Source organism: Sminthopsis crassicaudata, chromosome 5 (assembly GCF_048593235.1).
Source record: "Sminthopsis crassicaudata isolate SCR6 chromosome 5, ASM4859323v1, whole genome shotgun sequence".
Classification (NCBI taxonomy): Eukaryota; Metazoa; Chordata; class Mammalia; order Dasyuromorphia; family Dasyuridae; genus Sminthopsis; species Sminthopsis crassicaudata.
In genome coordinates this window covers 38910534-38935477 of record NC_133621.1, presented here as the reverse complement: position 1 = coordinate 38935477, position 24944 = coordinate 38910534, and the positions used below count along the sequence as shown (strand labels likewise).

The following is a 24944-nucleotide window of genomic DNA, read 5'->3' as shown; positions in this document are numbered from 1 at the left end:
GAACTGGAAGGGACGTTGAGAGGTCTCTCTGGCTTTTTAATACAGGATGAATCTGGCTAAGAGTTGGGAGATCTCAGCTCCTTGTCCTTGTCAGGATCAATTCAATTCAACAAATATTTATTTTAACAAAACCCACTGATACATTTTATCCCTTCAACTCATAGTCAGTTCCCACTCATTCCCCTTTCGTTTGAATCCTCCCTTGTGACAAAGAAAAAAACAAGCAAAAATAGCCAAAACAGAAACTGTCTACCAATGTTTATAATATTCTGTCCCAGGGGTCCTGTACCTCTCTGAAATATGTCACAAACCATTTAGTAATCACTGTGTGAGCTGGGTGCTAGAGATAAAAAGACAAAACCAAGATTGCTCCTGTCATGTCAGAGCTCTCCTTCTAATGATTCTGCCACGGACTGCATGACATTGGGTAAGTTATTCAGTCTTTGGGGTTTGCTTATCTGTAAAGTAAGAGGGCTAAATTGAATGATTTTAAAAGTTAAATTCTAAGAATCTTATCACGATTTTTATTGTTGTTGAGTCAATTTTTAGTTATGTTCAATTCTTTGTGATCCAATTTGGAGTTTTCTTGGCAAAGATATTAGAATGATTTGCCATTTCCTTCTTTTTTCCCCAAGGTTCATAGAATTTTTTTTCTTAATAATATTTTATTTTTCCAAATATGTAGTTTTGAACATTTGTTTTTGTAAGATTTTGTGTTCCAATTTTTTTTCCCTTTCTCCCTTACTCTCCCCTTCCCAAGACAGCAAGTAATCTGATATATGTTAAAGATGTACAATTCTTTTAAACATATTTCCACATCTGTCATGTTGTACAAGAAAAATCAGGCCAAAAGGGGAAAAATGAGAATGAAAAAGCAAACCAACCAACAAACAAAAAGGTACAGATACTATGCTTTGATCCACATTCAGTCTCAATAGTTTTCTCTTTAGATGTGGATGGCATTTTCCATCACAAGTCTATCAGAATTGTCGTGAATCACATTGCTGAGAAGAATTAAGTCTATCATAATTGATCATCACATAATCTTCTTGTTACTGTGTATAAATTTCTCCTTACTTCATTCAGTATCAGTTCATGTAAGTTTCTCCAGGCCTCTCTAAAAGCATCCTCCTGATCATTTCTTACAGAACAATAATATTCCATAACATTCATATACCATAACTTATTCAGCCATTCTCCAGTTGAGCATGCACTCAATTTCCAGTTCCTTTCTCTACCAAACATTTTTGCACATGTGAGTCCTTTCCCCTCTTTTATTATTTCTTTGGGATACAAAGAGTGTGTTGGATTGAAAGGCATTCACAATTACGTAATCCTTTGGGCATAATTCCAAATTACTCTCCAGAATAGTTGGATCATTTCACAACTCAACCAACAATGCATTAGTCTCTTAGATTTTTCATTTCCCCTCCAACATTTATCATAATCTTTCTATCATTTATTTACCCAATCTGATAGGCATGAAGTGGCACTTCAATAGTGATTTAGAGCATTTTTTTCATCACTATAAATTGGTCATTTCCTTTTCCAGTTCATTTTACAGATGAGGAAACTGAGAGGCAAACAGAGTTAAGTTAATAAGAGTCTGAGGCCAGATTTGAACTCACCAGGATGTGTTCCTAACTTCAGGCCTGATGCCTTAACCACTGCACTACCTAGCTGCCCAATCTCCACTTTCCATATGAGGGAGTGGAAATATATGGTTATGTGGCTTTCCCAAATCACACCGTTCTTTATTCAGCAGCAGAGCTGGGAACAGACTTGAGTTTTCCAGACTAAAAGCTCGGAACTCTTTTTTAACTACACCATAGCATCAAGCCCACAGTTTTATTGAGCGTTTCTATATGGTGATATTATAGTAGCTACATTTACCAATATTGCCTCTTTTTTATCCTTGCCTTCCTCACTGCCCTCTATTAAGCCTCTGATTAAGAGAAGGCAAGCATTTATGTAAGAGGAGTTTCTGGGATCATGGAGTTAAGAATTTTGGCCTGAGTCACCTGGGTCAACAAGCAAATGCTCACATGTCTGCTAAGATATTCTATAGACTCAGTTCACTTCAATGAAGGTAAATTGCAAAGAGTTAGAAAGCATTATAGACAGAAAATATGTGGAGGGATTTCAGCCTCAGCATTAAGAAATCCTCAAAAATATATCACACGAGACCATAGTAAAAATAAACTCACCAAAGTTCCCCTGCATCTTTCCAACAAGCTGACTTGCTGATTGCCCTGCAGAGGGAAGAAGGAATCATAGCTTTCTTATGCCCTGTGTATTGTTAATTATCAAATTTGATCATAAATGGCATTCATTTTTCACCCTTTTCTGTGACTTTTGGGCTTGGTTTATTGGTCTAAAAGGAAGACAAGCCCCAAAAGGACAAGAACTGTGTAGCCTTATCCCATTTAGTAAATCCATTGGCCCTGAAAGAGTAATGTTCACACAATGGATGCTTAGCACATGTCTCCATATCATTGTGAACACCCAGAAGAGCTTGGCAGATGATCATCATAGGCTAAATTAGTCACTGAGGACGTCTGAAAATATGGTATAGTGAAAAATTGAAAAGAAGCCATCCTCCTTGTCCAATTAACAAGAGAAACTCTGAAAGAGAAATATAATGTCTAGGAATTCAATTCACATAAGAAAATTAAAACTCCCTCAGAAGACAATGAGGAGCAGGAGAAAACATGGAGTGGTATAATAAAAATAAGTTGGAAGAAGAGAAGCAAAGAGCATAATAGCAGAAGGAAAGCATCCTGAAACAGAAACAATTTAAAGAAACCCCAAATCTTTCAATTTCATAAGATTTAGTATTCACTAGCTCTTTTCATAAGACTTTCATTTAATTCTGCTTCTTCGATGACAACATGAAATATGAGAATTTAGGAGTTGAAAGTACCCTCTCATTGGCCATTTTGTCAACACCAATTTACTTTAATGAATATTTAGTATATATTGTAAAGGAGTATTTCAAAAAGAACTAAACATTGTTTTTCTGCTTTTTTCTTTGTTTTTTAAATGCTTTCTGATATCACTGTGGATCAAAGATTACTCAAATTCAGACTGCTTTATTGGGAGGAAGGTAAGTGGAAAGAAAAGTTGCATTTTTTTTTCTATTGTTCTGAGCTTCTTGAATAAAGGAGCACTGGATGGCAGGAATAGCATGTCATCAGAGGAACAAAGAATAAGGGAAATAAGAGGATGTGTTGGTCTTGTAACAAGAGTGAAGGGTAACTGAAAGAAACTCTTGGAATCCACTTATATCTAAAATGTCAAAAGAAAACAAGAGAAGAGTCCCAAATGGATTGGGTGGACCTTTCATGTACATTTAGGGAAGGATGGGAAAAAGAAGGTAGACAAGTGTGGATGAACTGCAATATTCACTTCTGGAGGGAGTACCTACATAGATATGATGGCAGATCCATCAGTGAAGTGGAGGGAAAGGTGACTCAGCTACAAGTTTTATACCAATGCTCTGGTTACAGAATCCAATTCAATTTTCAATTTTCTCTTTCTCTTTTAATGTTTGGTTCCCTTCAATTCAACAAACACTTTATGATATTCCTAGGCCTCTACACATTCAAAATCCCTCCCATTTATCACTTCTTCTTCAACTCTCTTATATCAATATGTTATCCAGTTTCCTTAAGGGATCTCTTAGGATTTCTTTGCTCTGGAATCATTAAGGCCAACTTCTAAAGTTGGATATCCCAAATCAATGAATTGCCATTCTATTGACTGTGCCATTTTTCATCAAGGAATCTCATCTTTAGAATCCCTACTTTTCTGACTAAAAGGCTCCCTGGATATTCTTTTAGAGGGTCTTGATTAGATTGCTGGACAGCTGTGAGCAAACATCCTTCCAGATGTAGGATTTTTAGGCTGATGAACTATGTACATAAATTCATTTTATTTTTCTAAAAACCATCAAATTTCCAGGATTTCCTTTTCCTTTATAGTCCCAACCTACTATCATTTCTATGCTGCTCAAGCAAGAAGTTTAAAATTCAAAGTATTTTCCCTCCTTATTTTAATCCTTTTCAATTTGTAAATACCAATATTTATCCCTTACTTCTTTTAGAACTTGAAATTAGAAATAGTTCTGGCTGCTGGGCCTTTATTCCAAAGCTTCAGGAGTGAAAATTGCAATTAAGGGTTTCAGGGCATAGCAGTTAAGGCTAGCTCATCTCCTAAGCCATGCCTTATTGCTTCTCCTACACTCTCTACAGCATTAGACTTGAGAGAATTGATTGCTTTCTGCTAGGTTTAGTTATGCCTTTTTTCATACTTCCATAGAATTCAGCACACATGGAGGCCCCTGCTTTAGACAAAGCACCTGAGCTACATATAGTGAGAGGATACAAAGAGGAATTTTATCTCCCCATCTTGGAAATTCTTAGAAGGAAAATAAAGAGGACACAGAACAGGGATCTAGGTTCCAGTCTCTGTTCTGTTATTTATTTTGTAAATAACCTTTGACTTTAGGTTCTTTATGTGTTAACTGAGAGAATTGTTTAAAGTGATACCTAAAGATTCTCTCAACTTTGACACTTGGGATTGAAACAACAAGGTACATTGCAAAATTTCTGGAATTCAATGTTTCTGGGTTCAAATCTTACCACTGAGTCTCAGTTTCCTCATCTGTCAAATAAGGAGGTTGGAGCTGCACAAATTTTAGCAAATCACTTTTTTCTTAAGGCTGCAGATGCTTCCTGAGTCACCAAATGAGGATAATAGACTACTTTCTGGGCTGAAAAAGATAAATACTATGGTGTCCTGGATGTTCCACAATTTCTCTTTCCCTCACACCTACTGAATGAAAACTCCATTCTTTATGTTTCTTTCTACCCCTTTTGTTTTCTAACACAGTTCCTTATAAATATAAACAAGCAATCAATAAGTACTTGTTTGTGGATGGAATTTATTTTTTAAAAAACATTATCATTGGGTTCCTTCCAGTGTCCTTCCTTAGATTTTTAAGTTGCTCTCTCTGGGGCATGTTTATTTTTGTTTCCCTATCAGTGGCAGGTCTTTTCACATTTATGATGCTGTCCCTTAAGAAATGGCCCAACATGAAGGCCAAAGACTTACACCAAAGATCAAAATCAATGCATAACTGTTCTCCTGATCTTCTGATCCCTCCAGGAGGCTCAATCTTGAAGTCTCTGCTTCCTATTCCCCACTCTCATCATTTTTGTTCAGATCTAACTTCTTGTCTGGGCCATTGCTATAGCTTCCTAACTGCTCTCCTTACCCTAACTGTGAAACTGGTGGAACCTTAAAGCACAGCTCAGATCACACCCCATGTGGCTTCTCATCACATACCAAATAAAGTGTCAATTCCTCAGCAGGGTATCAAGGTTCTCTATAACCTTGCTGCAGTATATATTCCTTCTCATGCCCTACTCCATTACTTTTCTTAACATCCATTATAGTCTATCCAAAGATCCTGTTCCTCAAATGCAGTTTATGTTTTCCCACTTCAGCCTTTTTGCTCCTCTTTTTCCATATGCTTTTTTTCCTTCCCCATCTTCACCAGCTCACATCCAACCTTCAAGATCTTGGTACAGTTACTTCCCTTGTCTTCCCCCCTCCAAAACTGAAATCTATCTTCTCTGCATTTCTGGTTAATGTTGGGGTTAATGTTTTTATATCAAATTGCACCTTGCAACCTAGTTATTTGTGTACAAGTTTTATCTCCCTACTTAGCTGTAAGATTCTACACAATCAGGAACCATATTTTGGGAATCTTTATTTTCCTGTAGTTTCTTCCACAGTGATCTGTACCTAGTAGGGGACTCAATGAATATTTACTGAATTGAACAGTGCATGTGTGACCTAAGATTAGATATTTATAAAACTATAGCATTGGAACACATGATCTTTAATATCCTTTCCAGCTCTATTGCGAATATTATTATAATTTAACAGACATATAATAGAGATTCAGCTAGAAGGAGTAGACAGAGAACTTGTCTAAGTTGGAAAAACTGGCATTCAAATTCCAGTTCTGATATATGGCTGTGCCTGAGCAAGTAACTTAAACTCTTAGTGTTTCCATTTATCTCTTTAAAGACTGTAAACTGAACAGAAGTCTCTGATTGGTACTGGTAGAAGAAAATCCTCATCAAGAGGCCATAAAACTAATGAATTAACACATCCAGTCCCTTCTTCCTCTCTCACCTTTCTCCTCATCCCTCATACTACAAACTTGTAATTACAAATGTGGCCTTAAATTTGTTTTCTTTATCTTCATTTCTTCCCATTTTTCTTTTTTTTTATTCTGAACTTGGCAAATATCACTAGATGTGAATATTTCCATTTACAAAGAACAGATTGGAAACAATAACTTTCTATTATATATAGACGAAGTTTTGAAAAAGTATACATTAAATTTAACATGGAACTATCAATATTCTCTTGCTTGCCTAGATCCCCTTCTAACCTCCCTTTTGTTCTCTCTTGTATTTTTAAAACACTTTTGTGATGCTTTTTTTTCTTTTTCATTTTTTATATCTCTATTACTAGTCTCCCACTCTCTCCCACTTTCCCCCCAATGCTGAGAAACCTTGGAACAAATAACTAGTCAACCAAAACAAATGACTACATTGATTGTGTTTAAAAATATGTGTTTCATTCCTTCTTTATAGTCCATCCATCACCCCTCTGCTAAGACATAGGAAGCATGCTTCATATAAGTTCTAGAGTTATTATTGATTATTGAGTGAATGATCCCATAGTTGTTAAGTCTTTCACAAATGGCCTTCACAATGTTGAAATCATTCTTCTGGTTCTGCTCTCTTCACTCTGTTAGTTCATAAAAGTTTTCCCAATTTTCCATCCCTTTAGTCATTTCTTACAGCCCAATATTTCATTCCATTCATCTTTCACAATTCAGTCATTTCCTAATTGTTTCCCATTTTCTCTTCCTTCTTTTCTCTCCCTTCTCTTCCTCTACTTCCATTTTTTTGAAAATCTTCTATGTGTGACCTAACTCTAGCCCTAATCACAGACATTTTTCTCCTTCACTTTAATCTTATTATTCCTACTTTGCAATTCTTTCCACTCTGAAAACTTTGGCCCTTATCCATCCAGGTTTTTTTTTTTTAATTTTCATCTTTAATGCTCTACATCACGCTTCTGAAAAATAAAACTCATACAAGCCTGGATTTTTCTTCAAGGCCATGACCACTGCTCCAGTGGAAGTTAGAAGAACTATGCCCACAGCTAGAAAAAGGGGAAGTAAGGGAACATGGGAGTCAAGGTAAGCTCACTCTACCTACAATGTGAAAGCTCTTTCTCCTGCCTTTATCCCTCCCCAGCACCCGAAACAAACCCCAGCATCCAACAAACCTCTCAAAACTTCTCTCTCACTACTCTCATTTTTAGAAATACTGTACTAAAGATTAGAAATATCTAGACTTCGACTTTCTTATTCCAATGGATTTTTCCCCATCACAGCTACTAATACTGTATGCCTTGGGGTTTTTCCCTCACCTTTTCTACCTTGTTCCCTCCCTGTCTCTTCTTTTCTCACATTGACTCCCATTATTTTTAGAAGTTTTGTTAAGAGACAGAAGTCTCAAGGCCAACTTTTCAAGTAGTTCATGGAGCTGCTTGAAGGAGATGGCATTCTGAGCACACTGGGTACCCAACCTTTCTCCTGAAGCCCAGCTGTTGCAAGAATAAACATCTGGATGAGAAGGACGACCAGCATCCCCAAACATCATTCATCAGCTGGCAGCTTTGTCAGCAGCCACCCAAGGGCGACGGCGTTCAATCAGGGGGATGATATTCTCCGAGGGTGAAAAGAAAGGGGAATTCAATTCAAGAAATGTAATTAGGGGAGTTATGTTCTGGCAGCCAGATTTCTTTTCCCATCCCTTTTTCACAGTTGCTATAATAATCTAAGCCTTCTAAAAATATAGCCATAAGGATGGCTCAACCAGCGCCTGCTAACTGAAAAATAATGAGCTTAAATGAGCTACAGAATCATCTACATATTAAAGGAATGGCTCAACTCTTCTGGAAGTTGCTACATTTCTTTCCCTAATATTACAGAGACAGCACCTGCCGGGTGTCATTAACCTTATCCCTTTGCTGTAAGCTTCTCCCCCCACTTTAAAAAGACCCCAAGTAAGTATAAAGGAGAATAACTGAAATTGTGCAAATAAGAAGAGCCAGATGGCACCAGGAATGCTGAGCTCTCATGCTACAAGCCGTAATAATAAGGGGGAAGGAAAACGAACAAACATTTATTAAACACCTATGATATGCTGGTATTATCTCATTTGATCCTCCTATCTACCCCGGGAAACAGGGGCTATTATTATCACTGTTTTGTGCTTGAGGAAACAGGCAGAAATTAAGGAACTTGTCCAGGGTGCCACAGCTCAGAAGAGTTTACTAGATTTGAAATAATCTCTTCCTGACTCTAGACCCAGCATTCTATGCACTGCAGCACCATCTGGCTGTCTCTGAGCTTTCTTACAAACAACAGCAATGAATTTAGACAGCACTTTATAAACACTTAAATAGTCCTTTAAGGTCATGAGTTATTTTATTTATGGGATCCTATTTGATCCACAACAATCCCTTGAGATCGATACTACAGAAATTATCATTCCCATTTTACACATGAAAAAAGGGAAGCTTAAAAAAGGCTTGCAGTTTGCTCCCAGTTAAATAGATCTCAATGTCCTGAGCAGCTCTATAAAACTTAAGTCTCTAAGACTCTCAGTTCTGGACCAAGTGTCGAGATCTACATTGTGGGGATCATTTCTGCACAGGAAGTTCCTTACACAAGAAAACTGCAGGTCCAGAACAATACTCATTCTTCCAATCTATTCATCTTCAATAGAGAAATTCCCAAGTGGGATAAAAATAAAAGCTGAGTGGTTTTATTATATATTTATTATATATGTGAGTTAGCACAAAATGTGCTAACGCCATGTCAACTGGGCTTTCCATGTTTGCTAATCTCAGGGTCAATCAGGACATCATTTTGCCTTGTCACTAGTGGGTGGAGTGCCTGCTTGGAAGGGTGGTTGATGATATAAGCAGGATAAATCTTCACTAAAGCTACAGGGGCAATAAAAATTACCTGTTATGTGTCCAGCATTGTTCTAGGAGACATAAAGGAAAACAATACAAGAGACAGATCCTGAGCTCAAGAAGTTTACCTTGTATTGTATGTGTTCATAACTAAGTAAATACACAAGATATACAAAATAAATATCAAGTTATCAAGAACTGGTTAGAACTCCTTGTCAATTTGCCACATGATGAATTATAAATACATTTAACAAATTTGGTCTTTAAGGAGTGACAGGCTGCCAAGATTTCAATTTTCAGTAGAGAGAAATCAAATTTGTATAACCTCTCCTACCACTGATAATTTTTGGCAATATGGAATTTTAAAGCTGGAGGGAAACTTCTATACCCTAATGCCTGATTTTCCCTCCCTCCCTCTCAATGGATTTACAGGTAAGGGTCTGAGAGAATAATCACAGTCCTTGATATAGTCCTTATATATCAGACGGCTGAGTTGTTAATGATAGAGCTGGGACCAAAACCCATTACTCCTGCTCCTCAGGTTACAACACAGGTTCATCTGAATTGAGGTTATTATCAGAAAACCCATTTATTTGCTAAGTAAATACTCCTATCACCCTAAATCCCATCTCATCTGTGGAGCCTGCCCCCATCATTTTATCTCTGAGGATCACTCATTGCTTTAAATTCCAGGGAGAGTTTATTTCTGTACCATGATTTTGGCACGCGTGTGGTCTCTTCTAAGTTTAATTCTCTTCTGAAGTATGTGTTCATTCTCTTTATTTAAATTTTCTTTATAAGCTCATTGAAGGCAGGTACTCGTCTCCTGTTTCTTTGCATCTCTACATTCAAGCACTGTCTGCTTCACAAAGCAGTAACTCAATACACATTTAATCATTGTCATCACTATTATCATGATGTAGAGAAAATACTGTTGGCTTGGAGAACTGGAAACCCTGAGTTCCAGTCTCAGATCTAACACTTTGCTTAGAAAAATCACTTTGATTCAATTTAACAATTATCTATCTATTGAACACTTGAAATATGCACAGCACTATATTAGGTGCTAGGTGTAAAAGGATAAAGTAAGAAATAATCTTTGCCTTCAAGAAGTTTATGTTCTACCAAAGATAGGTAACATCTAAGCAGGTAAATAAATACAACTTGGGGTGGGAGGGGGGAGACCTAGAAACTATAAGGGGAATCAAGAAAGTCTGCTCATAAAAGGAGGCAACTGAAATATAGGTAAGAAGGGAGAGGAGACAGCCTGTGCAAAGGCACAACGGGGGTAAATTAAAGTAGACTAATTTGGCCAGAACATGGAATGAGTGAGAAGGGGATTGACAGGAAATAAGCATAGGAATATAGGCTAGAGTGAGATTATGAAAGAATGTTGAGGGATTTGCTTCTTTTTTCCTCCAGGTAACAGGAATTCATTGAAGATTCTTGAATGAGGAAGTGATATGTGCTTTAGGAATTCTTTTAGCAGGATTATGGCAACTGGATTGGAGAAGGAAGAGACTAGAAGAAGGTAAAACATTTAGGACTAATGCAATAGTCCAGTTGAGATAGATGAGACAGGAAAAAGTCCTGAAGTAGGATAGTGGCCAGATAAGTGGAGAGGAGGGGCATAGCAGATTTGCTGCAAAGGCTGAATTGACAAGACCTTATACATGATTGCACAGAAAATGCTTCACTAGCAGACCCTCAGTTTCCATTTGTCCAATGGAGAGGTTGGGCTGGGTAGCTTCTAAGGTTTTTCTGGCTAGACTAGTGCTGGTTTGTATTTCAGTCTTTGCATCTGACATTTGCAAGCAATGCAAACATGAAGGAATCACTTAATTTATCTAGACCTCAGTTTTCTTGTCTAGCAAATGAAAATGATAATGTTCATCTATCTGTATGATTTATGACGATATTGGTTCATGATAACATAATATACTATGTGCCAGGCGATGTGCTGGAGATAAAAAGTAAAAAGTGAAACAGTCCCTACTCTCCAAAGGCTTACAATTTGCTAGAGAAGAAAATATATAAACCTAAGTGTATATAAAATGAATCCAAGGCATTTCAGGAGTGGGGGATGGGTAGAAGTATGAGGTGCTAGGGGGAAGGGATGAGGAAGGCATCATTTAGAAGTTTTGTATGAGCTCAGTGTTAAAGAACGCAAGGGAAGGCACTGGAGACATCCTGTTCAAAGACGCACTGCTGAAAAATGGAATGTTGGCTATGTGTACCACCAAGGATGCTGGCTCAGATGACCTGCAGAGCATCTGAAGGGGATAACATGTCATTGTCCTGGAAAAGTAAAAAACTAGAAAGCAGGAACAATTTCTGCTCTTCAGGAAGGTGATTGATAATAGTAGATAGGAAAAGTGGGAAGAGGATGATGACAAGGAATGACTTCCATTTTTAGGTCAAGTTTCATTTGGGATGGTTGTCTTCTCAGGATTATTTTAACTTGATGACTCCACCAGTTGGCTAGCCCTTGATACTTGTGCCACAGAGAACTAGATATTGCAAAATAAAACAAGTCAAGAGAAAGAAGGAAAGGAAAGGAGAAGATACTCCCAGTGAATGTGAAAGCAGGGTACCATATTTAAAGAGTCAGGCAGAGAGAGAAATTTTGTTGATACTATGAACATTGGCAATAAATCTACCTGCTAAGTTAGTGATGATGAATGCCCAAATAAGAGCCATTCATTCTGCCTTTAGGAGCCTCTAGCTTTAACCTAAGATTTGCAAATCTAATAGACTGTGTTATATAAGGAAGCCCTCCATCAATTGCCTAATCTTTACAACATTGATGATAAGCCAACTTTTCTAATTTAGAATGATTTACAAAAAGATGTAGATGACAGGTACACTCATCCCAACCCCACCTAGATTTCCTAGTACTTTTCTTGATGTTCATTTAAGGATTTATCATTGTAAATACTGTCAGGAAGCTGGGTGGTATACTGGGTAGAGGACTGGACTTGGAGTCAGAAAGACCTGAATTGAAATCCAACCTCAGATATTTACTACCTGTGTGACCCTGGGCAAATTAATTAAATTATTAATCTTCCCTCGTTCTCTGCTTACCTCAGTTTCCTAAAATGGGGGAAATAGAAGCACCTACCTCCCCAATGAAATGGTATTTGTTAAGTGCCTTACAAACCTTAAGATACTATAGACATGGCAACTATTCCTACTACTATCATCATCATTATCTGTCACTAACTAGCTAAATGCTCTCTGGCAAAACCTTTTCCTTCTTTGAATGCCAATTTCTTCATATGTCACTTGAAGGGATTAGACTTGATAAGTTCTAAGGTACCTTCTATTTCTAAGAGTCTCAAAGGAACACTCCATCATCTTTGGCAATTGAGGAAAGAGAATTGAAGTCCTTTGTTAACAACAAAAGAGTACTTTATTTTCAATTATAAATAACAGCAGAATGGTTTGATGTTTATTTCACCTTTCCTTTCTATCATTTTTCTACCTTCTGTTGTAGATGCTAATTAGCAATGAAACGTTCCAAAGGTGAAAAACTTACGAAGAGGAGAAGGTAAGTTGTTAGAGCCCTATATTCTCTAACTATACCTTGATCAGCTCCTGAATAATCAAGATTTTGTCATAAAAACTTTTCAGTTGAAAGGACATTTAAATGGATTTATTAAACTCAAATACTATTTATGTATTTAAAGAAGAGATTTCTTTTTTTAAGATGAAATTTCTAAGTAGATCTTCAAAAGAAACTCTTTTCTTCTCTCACTCTTCACCATCCTGCTATAAATTAATTGTGTGACTCTCAGCCCTGGTTATTGCATCTGGAAAATGAAGAGTCAGTCTCGGATTCTAAATTATTTTTTTTTCAGTATTTAGGAACATAACTCCACTAGTGAAAAGAAACTATTTCTTGGGCAGGGTGAGGAAGAGGGAGCATGGGAAGGTAAATCCACTTAGCAGTCTATTTTCCACCCCTGAGAAAGGCTAGGTGTGAAAGTCTCCATTTGCCATATATCTAAGGAGAATTCTTTCATTTGGAAAGTAAGTAGTTTATGATCCAAAAAGGCTAGATAATTCAAAAGGAAAGCGATGGACTCCTGTAATTCTAGCAAATTACACCACAAATCAAATACTTTCAGACATCTTTACCACACCGTTCTTAGAAGAATTTACTGTGTCATGTCAACAGCCTCTTGCAGTTCTCCTAAATATTGATGGGAGTCATGTTTTTCCCCCCTGTGAGGTAATTGCATAGAAAAAGAAGACTAATCAACTTTGTTTGTGCTTGTTAATTTTGCAGGATCATTGGGTTTCTTAAATAAACAGTGCTGGGAGAAGACTAAAAATGAAGATGCTACAAGCCAGAAACCCACAGTCAGCACATTTCACACCCCTGTGCAAAAATACAAGCGGCCCCTGCATTGACAGATCACTCACATCCACGTTAAAATGTGATGTTGTAACATGTTATAACCTTGCATTTAGAATCAATGTTTAGACTGCAAGGACCCTAAAAGTCATCTAGTGTCAACCCCCCTTATTTTATAGATGCCTAAAATCCAACAAGTCATGATCTGGCTTTGAACCCAGATTTTTTTACTTCAGATCCAGCACTCTTCCCTGTACTGTGCACCCAAGCCCCTTATTTTAGAAAAAAAAGCAAGAAAAGGAAGCCCAAGTTTGTTAGTCACATAGCTAGAAAGCCGCAAACCCCTATCACTGGAATTCCAGCATTGTGCTCTCCCCATGGATGTATCTGTATTACATCAAGTAAACAGCCATTGGTGAAATGCTGTTCTTGACCCAATCACATATACCCTCCTTCTCAGCCCTCTCCTATTATCTTTTTTACTTTGTTAAATCAAAAGGCAGAGACCCATGGTAAAAATGACCACTCACCATACTAACTTCTGCCAGCAAAGAAAAGCTGACAAGAGAAAGAAGGAGAGAGTAAGAAAGAAAGAGAGGGAGGGAGAGAGGGAGAGAGAGAGAGATACAGAGAGAAGAGAGAGAGAGAGAGACAGAAAGAAAGAGAGAAAGAGAGAAGGAGGGAGGGACAAAAAGAGAAAAAGTGGGAGGAAGGAGCAGCTTCTTATAACTTTTCTTTGGGGCCGAATACAATACTTCCTCAACATTCATTTTAGATTTCTTGATTTTTTTTCCATATTCCTTGCTATAGGGAAGGAGAAGAATAAACTATAGCATCTACTATGAGCCAGGTGCTGTGCTAAATGCTTTTTACATAGATTATATGATTTGTCTGATGCATAGTTGGTTATGCTTATTTTACTCTACATTAGGTCATATAAGTCTTCTGTGTTTTGCTATATTCATCATATTTATTATTTTTTACAGCACAGAAATCTTCCATTATGTTAGTATACCACAATTTGTTGAGCATTCTTTAATCAGTGAGCATCTACTTAGTTTCCAGGACTTTGTGCCTATTTAAAAAAAGATGTGATGTTTATGGGACTTTCCTTTTGCTGCCAACTTTCTTAAGATTTAAGTCTAGTAGCAGGCTGAGTCATGAGGTGTGAATATTTCATTTGCTTTCTTTACATCGGTCTAAATTGCTTTCCAGAATGGTTATAACAATTTACATATCAACCAACAATCCATTAGTGGATATCTCTCACATGCCCTTCCCAAATTGGTTATTTAATGGGCTAAATTCTTCAAAGTGGTATAAGAACCTCTCCTTACCCAACCTTGTAACTCAAAAGAAAGGCTTACATGTCTTGTCAACAAGTTCATTCCTTTCCAGCTTGTCTACAATCAGAAGAGATAATATTTGTAAAGCACTTAATACAATCTCTGGCACAAAGCAGGCATTTAATAAATGCTTGTTCCCTGTGAGGATGGCATGGGAAGCATTGGCCAATGCCTGGATGAAATCCAGGTATGCTTTTTTCCTATAGCAGAGAAAATGTATGCAAAGTACTTTGCAAATCTTTCTAAAAAATAACTCCTTGCTTCATTATGAATATTTATCATCAATATGTAGATTTCAATTTACAATGAAAAAAGATATGAAATAGTGAACTTCTGGCATATAGTTGTTTTTTTATTTGTTCACTAATGTGTGTGTGTGTGTGTGTGTGTGTGTGTGTTTGAGTGCGCATGCACCCTGGGAAATGAGCTGGAGAAAGAATCCAAGGTTCAGGTAAGGATTGGACCAGATGACTTTCTTCTAACCATAAGATTCTAAGATGCCTTCGTTCCTCACAGGCCCAATACAAATCACCTGCTCATATCTTTGTGGAACTGTCCACATTGGTAAGTTGCTCTTCTTGAGTCACTCAGTACTCCCTTCACACTTAAGGCAATTTCTGGGCTCTCACATTCTCACAGGCACAAATCTATATTAAAAAGACCCCGAATGAACATGAGGCCATTTTGGAATGGTTACAAGAACCCTCAGGCAGTTCAAGGGTGCTAAGGAGGCAGGAGAGCCCCAAGGGATCTTGTTTGCAACACTCTCATTCTCCCAGTCATATCCTCCTTATTGAGCATATGGATGAGACTAGCAGATATATCCTTTTCTACTAGTGTCAGGTGAGACTAGAATTGAATTTGATTGGCAAACTGGCATGTTGGGCAGAGTGCTGGATCTGGAATCTGGAAGGCCTGAGTTCAAGAGCCACTTCTGAGCTTAGTTGTAGATAACTCATTTCATGTTTTTTATGCCTGAGGCAACTCCCTAAGTTTAACTATTAAGTCACAAATTACAGAGAGGGAATTTCCAACACTTCTGAAATTAAAAAAAAAATCATTTACTTAGTTCACTTAATAAGGTCAAATATTCAGAGTTGATAAAGTATTTATGAGTCCATCTAGCTACTGTTTCCCTCATTTGACAGATGAAGAAACTGAGGCCCAATTCAACTCAAGTTTATAAACCTGCCTTGAGAGGCAGGAGAGCATGGTAGAAAGACAATTGACTATATTCTCTTCTGATGTAAGCTAGTTGTAAGATACCAGACAAATGACAAGTTTATAAGGTGCAGAGCAGTAGGTAATTAGCAACTGTAGAAGGGGTTTCCTCACTGGAGATAAGGAAATAAATTCTCAGGTCTTTCCCTACTCACTGAAAAAAGCATCATGTGCCTATTACATATGTCGAGCACACAAAGTTAACATAAAACTTGGCTTGAAGGAGCTTGTAATGTATTATAGAGAAGGTGTGATCAGTCAAGAAGTGATGTGAGAAATTTGAGACCAATCATTTTCAGATGGTGATTTCAGGGAAGGTTCCAAGGCACCTCTGTTCGACTTCAAGGGAAAGGAAAGATTTCAGCCAGTGGTGGTGAGGATGGAGAGATCCATTTCAGAGCTGGGAGACAGCATGATCCAAGGCAGAGGGATGAGCAAAGGTAGATAAAGGCTTTACCTAGTCTCTCTACCACACTTTCATCACCTGCTTCCAATTAGCATTTATTTGCTTAGCAATAAATGTTATTAAAATACAATAGATAATCTATTACTGAAGGGTTGAAGAATGGAGTGCTAAATTCCTCCCAATACCTTTCTTCATAGAGCCAAGAACCTGGACTCTCAGTTCACTTCACTTTACATCTGCTATTCTAGTTGGTTTCAGCTCTATGAAACAAGATGCCCCCATGCTAGATACCACAAGATACCTTCTCATATCTCCTCACCCAGTTTTCTTGCCTCTCTTTGTGGGTTTTCCCCATTTAAATTTAAGTTACTTGAAGGCAGAAACTATCTTTATTATCTATATGTCCAACATTTAGCAGAGTTCTTAGCACATTGTAGGCACTCAAAATTTTTTTATTGAATTGAATTGGGTAATGTGTGTTCATATGATTCAGATTTGCATCCTCCAACAAGCACAGAAGGCATTTAAATCCCAAATGTCTTTTGAGGATAAAAGATGAAAAGGTTACGTGAGAAGTATCTCAGCCATTAACCTTATATGCCAAGATAAGCGTCTGCCTCCTATCCTCAAAAGTGATGGAGATTGGATGCTGAGCCACTTGGGGTAATGGCAGCTGCCTAATTATCCCCAGAATCCAGGGAAAAGGGGGGAGAAATAACTGAGGATGGAGACCATGAGATTTTGAATAGTCACTGAGAAGTCCATGGCAGTCTGCCTTAGTTTCTTGCATTAGAAGAAGAAACCAAGATTTTTTTCTCAACATTCGCAAGTTTGCTAGCTAGATTTCCAACATTATCTGTTATTTAAAAATTTTTCAATAATATTTTATTTTTCCAAATACAAGCAAAGATAGTTTTTAACATTCATTTTTGTAGGACTTTGTGTTCCACATTTTTCCCCCTCTCTTATCTTCCTCTTCCCCAAGAGCCATCTGATATAGATTAAATATGTGGAATCCTTTAAAACATATTTCCACATATGTCATTTTGTGCAAGAAAAACCAGACCAAATGGGGGGGAATAAGGAGAAAGAAAAAAAGAATAAAAAAGATGAAAATATCATGTTTCTATCCACATTCAGTCTCTATAGTTCTCTCCATGGATGTGAATGGCATTTTCCATCTCAACTCTTGGAATTGCCTTGAAAATATGATCTGTTCTAATTGTCTTATGTTCTCTTCTCCTAAAACACCTGCTATTGATCCAGATCTGTGTATTTCCTTGTTCATATTCTAGTCAAGTCAGTGGATGCAACAGGGGAAAGGCTGTGGCAGGAGAAATACTATTATCAAGTTTTGTATGTAGAGGAGTGGTCTGTGGCCAGTGGTCAAAGGAGAAAAATCTAACTAATCTGGGTGTTAATGGAATTATGTTCACTTCTTTTGTATTTTATTGCTAATCTTTTTAATTTCCCAAAAAGCAAAAGGAAGGAATTTCACATGAGTCTGGGGCTATGTTTTTTGGTTCATAAATCTTTCTTTTCTTTCTTTTTGTTTTTAAAAGATTTGTTATTATCTTTTCACATTCCTTACATTTTTCTTTACAACCCTTTTCCTTATCCTCTACCAGAGAGCCATCCCTTATTTAAAAAAAAAGAATTTTTTAAGAGGAAAGCCAATAGATATATTAATGAGAATCTGACATCATAGGGAATGTCCCTCACACATGGCTTTCTAGTTTTTTTTTTTTTTTTTTTTTTTTTTGTTTTGTTTTGTTTTGGTTTGTTTTTCTGCAAGGCAATTGGGCTTAAGTGATTTGTCCAGGATCACATAGCTAGTAAATATCAAGTAAATAAGGGCATATTTGAACTCAGATCTTGACTCCTGGGCCAGTGTGCTGTCCATTGCACCACCTAATTAACCCCAAGCTTCCTACCTTTTTTAGAGGAGTTGAGAAGGTGTCTTCTTATATCTCTTTTAAAGCCAAGCTTGTTCTGTTGTTGCTGAATATAAGCTTTCAATGATCTTAAAACTGCCTATCACTGCAAAGTCCATCTTTACCAACATTTTCCTAGTGATACTCAACAGGCTGGATGTGAATCAAAGACCACCACATTCACACCCAGAAGAAGGAAAGTTGCAAGTGACCCAAAGGGAAATAAATATAAAGATGTAGAGAGCGCTTACATGGGTCCCCATACATGACCAAATGAGACTTAGTTATTATAAGTGACAAAATATACCCAGGAAAGGGCTCTTCAGTTAAATAGAAAAACAGATAGTAAACGTATATGCTATAAAAATCAGTGGAATACTAAATGGCTCACAATTCTATCTTTAGTGCATAGAGGGAGGGGATCTATCATGGAAGGACAAGGACAAGAATAGCACAAAAGGAAAGAGCACAGATGGGTTGCAATTTATAGCAGTGGAGGGGACTGACCACTTTGATGAACCCTGGATGAATCTAAAATATCAGTCAATCAATTAATAATCATTTATTAAGTACCTACTATGAGTTGGACACAGTATTAAGTGTTGAGGATACAAAAAAGAGGCAGAATAAAATTCCTGCCCTCAAGGAGTTTACATCTAATTGGGAAAAATACTAATAGCTAAAATTTATATAGTAACTACTATGTGCCAGGTACTCTGCTAAGTTGTTTTCAAAGATCTCATAAGATCCTCACAACAGTCCTGAGAGGCAAGTGCTATTATTATTCTCATTTTACAGTTGGGGAAATTGAGGCAGACAGGTTAAGTGACTTGCCCAGGGTCACACAATTAATATGTGTCTGAGGATAAACTTGAATTCAGGTGTTTCTGACTAGATCCAGGGCTCTATTCACTGAGCTACCTAGTTCAGTCTCTATCCATGTAGGTGACAGATTGAGTAGTCATGAAATCTTGGTTCATCTCCTTCCTTCCTCAGCCCCCAGACATTTGGTAGCTAGATGAATAAAAAACATCATTTCATCTCTCTGAGACTCAGCTTTGCCAACTATTAAATGGTGATAATGATACCTTCACTCTCTATTTCAAAATGGAATTGTGAGCAAAGGGCTTTGTGAACTGTCATCTACAATGTAAATGGGAGAATTTACTTGTTCTAGACTTAGAATCCTGGCCCTTAAAGAGGTTCTCAAGTTTTGAAAATTTGCTGTTGCCCCATTCCCTTTTTGCTCCAAGAAAGGAACTCCATAAGGGTGAATTTTTCCTGTCTCGGCTGATATCTAGCATGGTGTTTATTTGGATCTGAGGATGTCCTGAAATGTTCTGTATATTCAGAAAAAAAATGACGTGGTTGTTTTTATCAATAGTGGTTCCTATAAATGCACAGCAAGGTTTGCTTGTTAACGATGCTGTGTCTCTTCTGGCAAGAGCTGATTAACTTCTAGGAAAAAGGAAAAAGGAAAAGGTAACAGGATATGCTGAGTTTGGGGAATGCTTGTTGGGGGGAAGGAGAGGTACATGTAGATCCTTTCAGCTCAGGTGACACTATCATCTCCAAAGAATAAATGCTGTAGATTTCCCAAAAGGCAACAGATAGCTGCATAGCTTAGACAGTGACTGGCACAGAGAAGGTACATAATAAATATTTATTAAATTGAATAAAGAATCCCATAAAATATGTTTTTCATGGCTACACATCTATAACCTATTACTTGTCTTCTCAATGGTAGGTAGGGGAGGGAGGGAGGGAGAGAATTTGGAACTTAATTTAAAAAATGTTGAAAATTGTTTTCACATGTAATTGGGGGAAAATAAAATAGCAGTTTTTTTGTTTGTTTATTTTTTAAAGAATTCCATAGAAGAGGTGGCACAAATGATTGTTCAAAAGAAGTTAGGACTAAAGAAAGAACTGGACCCGTGATGGGAAGTTAGCATCATGTAGTAGGAAAAAAAGTACTGGTTTTGGTATTAAAGGATCTGAGTTCAGATCCTACTATTGCCCAATTGTCTTCAAGCCAGTAACTTCACCTGAGTTTTATTTTCCTCTTCTGTAAAGGAAGGGGGGTAGGGTGGGCATGAGGGCATTCGTGTTTTGTACAGAAGGAATCAGGGATAACCAGCGGACAAAGGGCAACACAGTGGCGGGGGCTCTTGTGAAAGATTTATGGGACAAGATACACAAGAATTCACACGAGGCAACAGGGGTTCACTCAGTGAATGATATCACAGAATCAATCAATATTATCATTCATCAGATCTGTAGCACTAGTGAAGACTGTCCAATGACTCGGATCATAAAACCATCAAACAAATCAGCAAACACTTCCTATGTGTAGGTTAAGCACTTCACAATTATGAAGAGATTCTACGTTGGTGTCTTCTTCCTAGATTTTTCTAAGTACCCTAAATTGACATTATTTATTTTTATTTCAATTTTACTATTAATTATTGCCTTAGCTATAGGAGAAAAGGATGGCAATTTATCTAATAATATTATATGTCTACTTTGGACATTTGCATCTACTTCAGCATTTTTTTTGTTCAATCATGTCCAGCTTTTCATGACTCTATTTGGGGTTTTCTTGACAGAGATTAGTATATTAGAGTACTGGCAATTACTGAGCTCTAACTTCTCTGCCCTTTATTGAAGACACATTCTCTCTCCCAATCCTGGCCAAGTACCCTAAATTACACTATCAAGACCAAGAACTTCCTTTTTTTTTTTTTTTTTTTTTTTTCTAAGGCAATTGGGGTTAAGTGACTTGCCTGGGTCACAGAGTCAGGAAGTATTAAGTGTCTTAAGGCCAAATTTGAACTAGTGTCTTCCTGACTTCAGGGCTGGTGCTCTATCCACTGCACCAACTCCCTGCTCCTTAGGACCAAGAACTTCCCCCAAAAAACTCTGGAAACTTTTCATCTCATAAGCCTCCAGGATTCTCATCTAACCTAAGTTACTGAACTGTGGGGAGTACCAGCTGTAACTGCAAGAAAATCTCAGGAAAATCATTAGGCAGAACATTAACTGGACTAGTCACATGAGGAATAACAATGGAAACTGTCTGGGTATCTATCTCACAGTCTCAGGGCCCTTAGCGATGGGCTTGTCAAATCTCTTTGTTTTAGAGACAAGGAAATTGTAGCATAGGAAACTCAATTTATTTCTGCCTTTTGATATGAAATTAAATACTATACAATTACATCCATAGCTGTCTCATTAGCAAATATCACTAATAAGCATATGATGCAATGTAACTGGACATTGGACTCTAATGTATACTCTCAACTGAAGCCAATTCTTTCCTCGTGGGCTGATTAATAAGCAAGTGCCAGCATCTCCCAAGCTGGATGACATCCTGCGTGTCTTAAGCAATAACAACACTCTTCAGCCTGCAGAGATGGTGAATAATGAGCCCAGTCATTAGCTCTAGGATCCCCTAAATGCTCTGTATGAGGTACAAGGGGAAAGACAAAGCATTCTAAGCTGAGTATGTTCAAAGGGAAGATGCTTATTTAGAAAAGAAAATACTGAAACTTTTGGCAAGAAGGGCAGAGAGAAGACAATGCTTGGTGAGAAATGGATGAACTGCTAAGAGAAGACTGGAGAAAGAAGACATCAAGAGACTTGTTGGGTCTGAGTGGCAAGCAATGACTAGCTCCCATAAGTCCCCAGAATCCCATTCTGAGAACTGGGAAGCTCTCTTCTTAATTCTTATAAGGTTGATATTTAAACATTCAGAAACATAGACATTTTGAGGAGAGCTTCAAGGCAACAACAACATTCAGGCTTTTCAAAATTCTGCTGAAAACTCCTTTCCTCCAAAAAGCCTCCAGTCCAACTGTACTTGGCCTTAATCATTCCAGTCCAATTAGTAAAGCTGCAAGGAATGAAGTATAATTGGGGAGTTAAATCTTAATAAGTGGGATATCACTAATTTTGAATTTGGGCTGGCACATGTTAGCATGATGGGAGGAAAAAAACTATTTATCTAAACAAAACAGGAGGGGGGAGTTTAAACTATGTGAGAGTGAAAGACCAAACAAGCTATTTTCTGAGCATCTGTAAGAATTACTTAAGCAGAAGCATTTACACATAGAACAATTAATTTGCTAATTACAAATTATCCTGTTAATTAAAACACTTATAAAACTAAGGTATCAAGCGTGATTTCCCCCCATACCTTCCCTACACACCAAAAGAAACACATAGTACTGCCAGCTGTCTGTATGTACTTGAATGTAATAAGACTCTCTTTCTTTAAAATGCTTCCCACTTTAACTTTTTACTGAGACAAACCAGCCTTTGCAATTAGAGAGAGCTGGAAAGGTTTAATTTCACATGGAAATGCAAGTACACATAGGGGAGCTGTTGACTTATGTAAATTTTCAATTACAGTGGAAATTTCAAAAGATATTTAATCAGGCTCAGACATCTGAAAGGTCTGAATGTCCTTGGTCTTTCATGAACTAGCTATCTTCACCAGCCTAAGAAGGTTTCTTAACCAACAGCCTCAGTGAAGGATTTTCATTTCAGAACTGCGGCGGTCTCATATCTGTGCATAATATATGCAAATATTTGTATAATGAAGGAGGGGGAAAAGGTGCCAGTTCTAAATTCTTGTTCCATAAATTAACCCTATAAAGGGCCAATGGGAAGAGAGGTGGATTTCTGCTTCAAATCCATCCCCTGCTACCTGGGCAACCTCATGTAAATTCTTTAGATTTTAGCTTCCTCATTTATAAAATGAAGGGACTGAACTGGATGATTTCTAATGCTACCTGAAGTCGTAAATCTGTCATCTTATGAACATAGGAAGTATTCTAGTACAGCTAAGTATTAAGCAAGAAAGGCCACCTGGAATGAAGAGATTTTCATGTCTGCTATTTTATTTTGTAAGCCTAACCAGGTTGAGCATAGTCTTTACCCTCAAGGAGCTTATGTTCTAATGGAGAAGACAACACAGAACTAAATAGGTAGACTGTATGGAATATAAACTGAGGGGGAGGCACTTATAGCTGTGGAGGATGGAAAAGTATCTCCTCCAGGAGATGGCATCTTATCTTAGTCTGAGGGAAGCTAGGAATTCTAAGAGAGGGAGATGAGGAGACAGAGTATTCCTGGCCAGCATTCCAGAGCATTTTTTTGCTAGGTCAATTAAGGCTAAGTGACTTGTCAGGGTCACAGAGTCAGGAAGTGTTAAGTTTACAGATAGTGTAAACAGATGGACATGGAGCATCCCAAATAGATCAGGAGGTTGGACCATAGATTGTGGTGTGGCTGGACCACAGGGGAGCAGCCTGCAAGGAAGCTGGAAATGCTAGAAGGGGATAGATTGTAAAGATCTTTAAATGTCAAACAGAGAAGTTTATAATTAATCTTAGAGGTAACAAAATCACCAGAAGGGTTTACTGAATAAAAGGAATGGGACATAGTTATGAAAATCACTTTGGTAATTACATGAAGAATGAATGAGGAGAGACTTGAGGCTGAAAAATCAATTAGGAGACTACCACAAGAAGTGATGGGGGCCTGAACTTTCTACCTATTGGTCACATTCTAGTTTCCAGGGCCAGATTTTACACTCATTCTGAATTAGTGACAGTGAGCCAGCACCTAGGCATCCAGAACCTAAAATTGCTTTGTTTAATCATGCGTGCATGTGCATACGCAGAGAAAATATTGGGTCTAAAATTGGCCAACACTTAGTAGGTTTTAAAATGCCAGCCCTAAACAGGGTGATCAATGCTTTGTAGGCAGTGTTTCTCTAGTGATTGTCATCGGGGGAAGAGTCCCCTAAAGTGCTCTGCTCAGATGTGGATAACAGAGTAGTAGGTATATGAAGAACACCGGAAGGACACTAAACTTGCAGTCAGGAAGACCCTAATTTGAATCCCTCCTCAGACACTATCTATTTGATAGTATGGACAAGTAATATAATTATCAGCCTCTGCTTTTTCACCTGTAAAGTGGTCGTCATCATCATAACACCAACATCACAGAGTTATTGGAATTTCCTCACTGAAAATTGCTACACTGAAGAATTCCATGCTGCCAAAAAAAAGTCCAAATGCTCCCTAAGAAAATAGAGAAGGGCAGGTTTTTTTTTTAACCATAATTTGAATTAATACAGAGTAAGCTTAAGACAGTGGGAAAAGTATGTGAGCTTGGAGGACAGAATAACTCGCTTTCTACTTGTCTCTAGTAATTACTAGTTGTGTGAACACCAAGTCTCAATTTATTCATGAACAAATACACATGTAGTATCTACCTCATGGATTGTTAAGAAGATTAAATAATTTAGTACATATAAAGCATCTGTGAGCCTTAAGGCCTCCATAAATGTCAGTTATTATTAACGTAATCAGACTGTCATATCTTCTTAAAATAGAGCTAATACTAGACAAGCTGAGATAGATAGTTTTGATGGCTGTAGGACTGACAAAGCTAATTTGGGAACATAAGGTATAATGAAGGGAGGGTAGGCTCAAAGAGGGGGTATCTAGGGGAGTGCAGGCCAGGAAGACTCATCTTCTTGAAGTCACTAAACTTCCGTTTTCCTCAGCTTACTCAAATGTAAAAGGGAA

General features: G+C 37.6%; 1 protein-coding gene across 12 annotated transcripts in view; it reads right to left on the bottom strand.

Annotated features, from left to right (window-relative positions):
* Positions 1-24944, bottom strand: part of TMEM108 (transmembrane protein 108) — a 346872-nt gene that overhangs the window by 137941 nt on the left and 183987 nt on the right. For 6 of the 12 annotated variants that reach the window (XM_074271195.1, XM_074271196.1, XM_074271193.1 and 3 more), the window contains one exon: positions 2208-2252. The exons of the other annotated variants lie outside the window; for them this stretch is intronic. In XM_074271195.1, coding sequence (XP_074127296.1) covers positions 2208-2252 — 45 coding nt within the window. The remainder of the gene's footprint in view (positions 1-2207; positions 2253-24944) is intronic. 12 annotated transcript variants of the gene reach the window in all.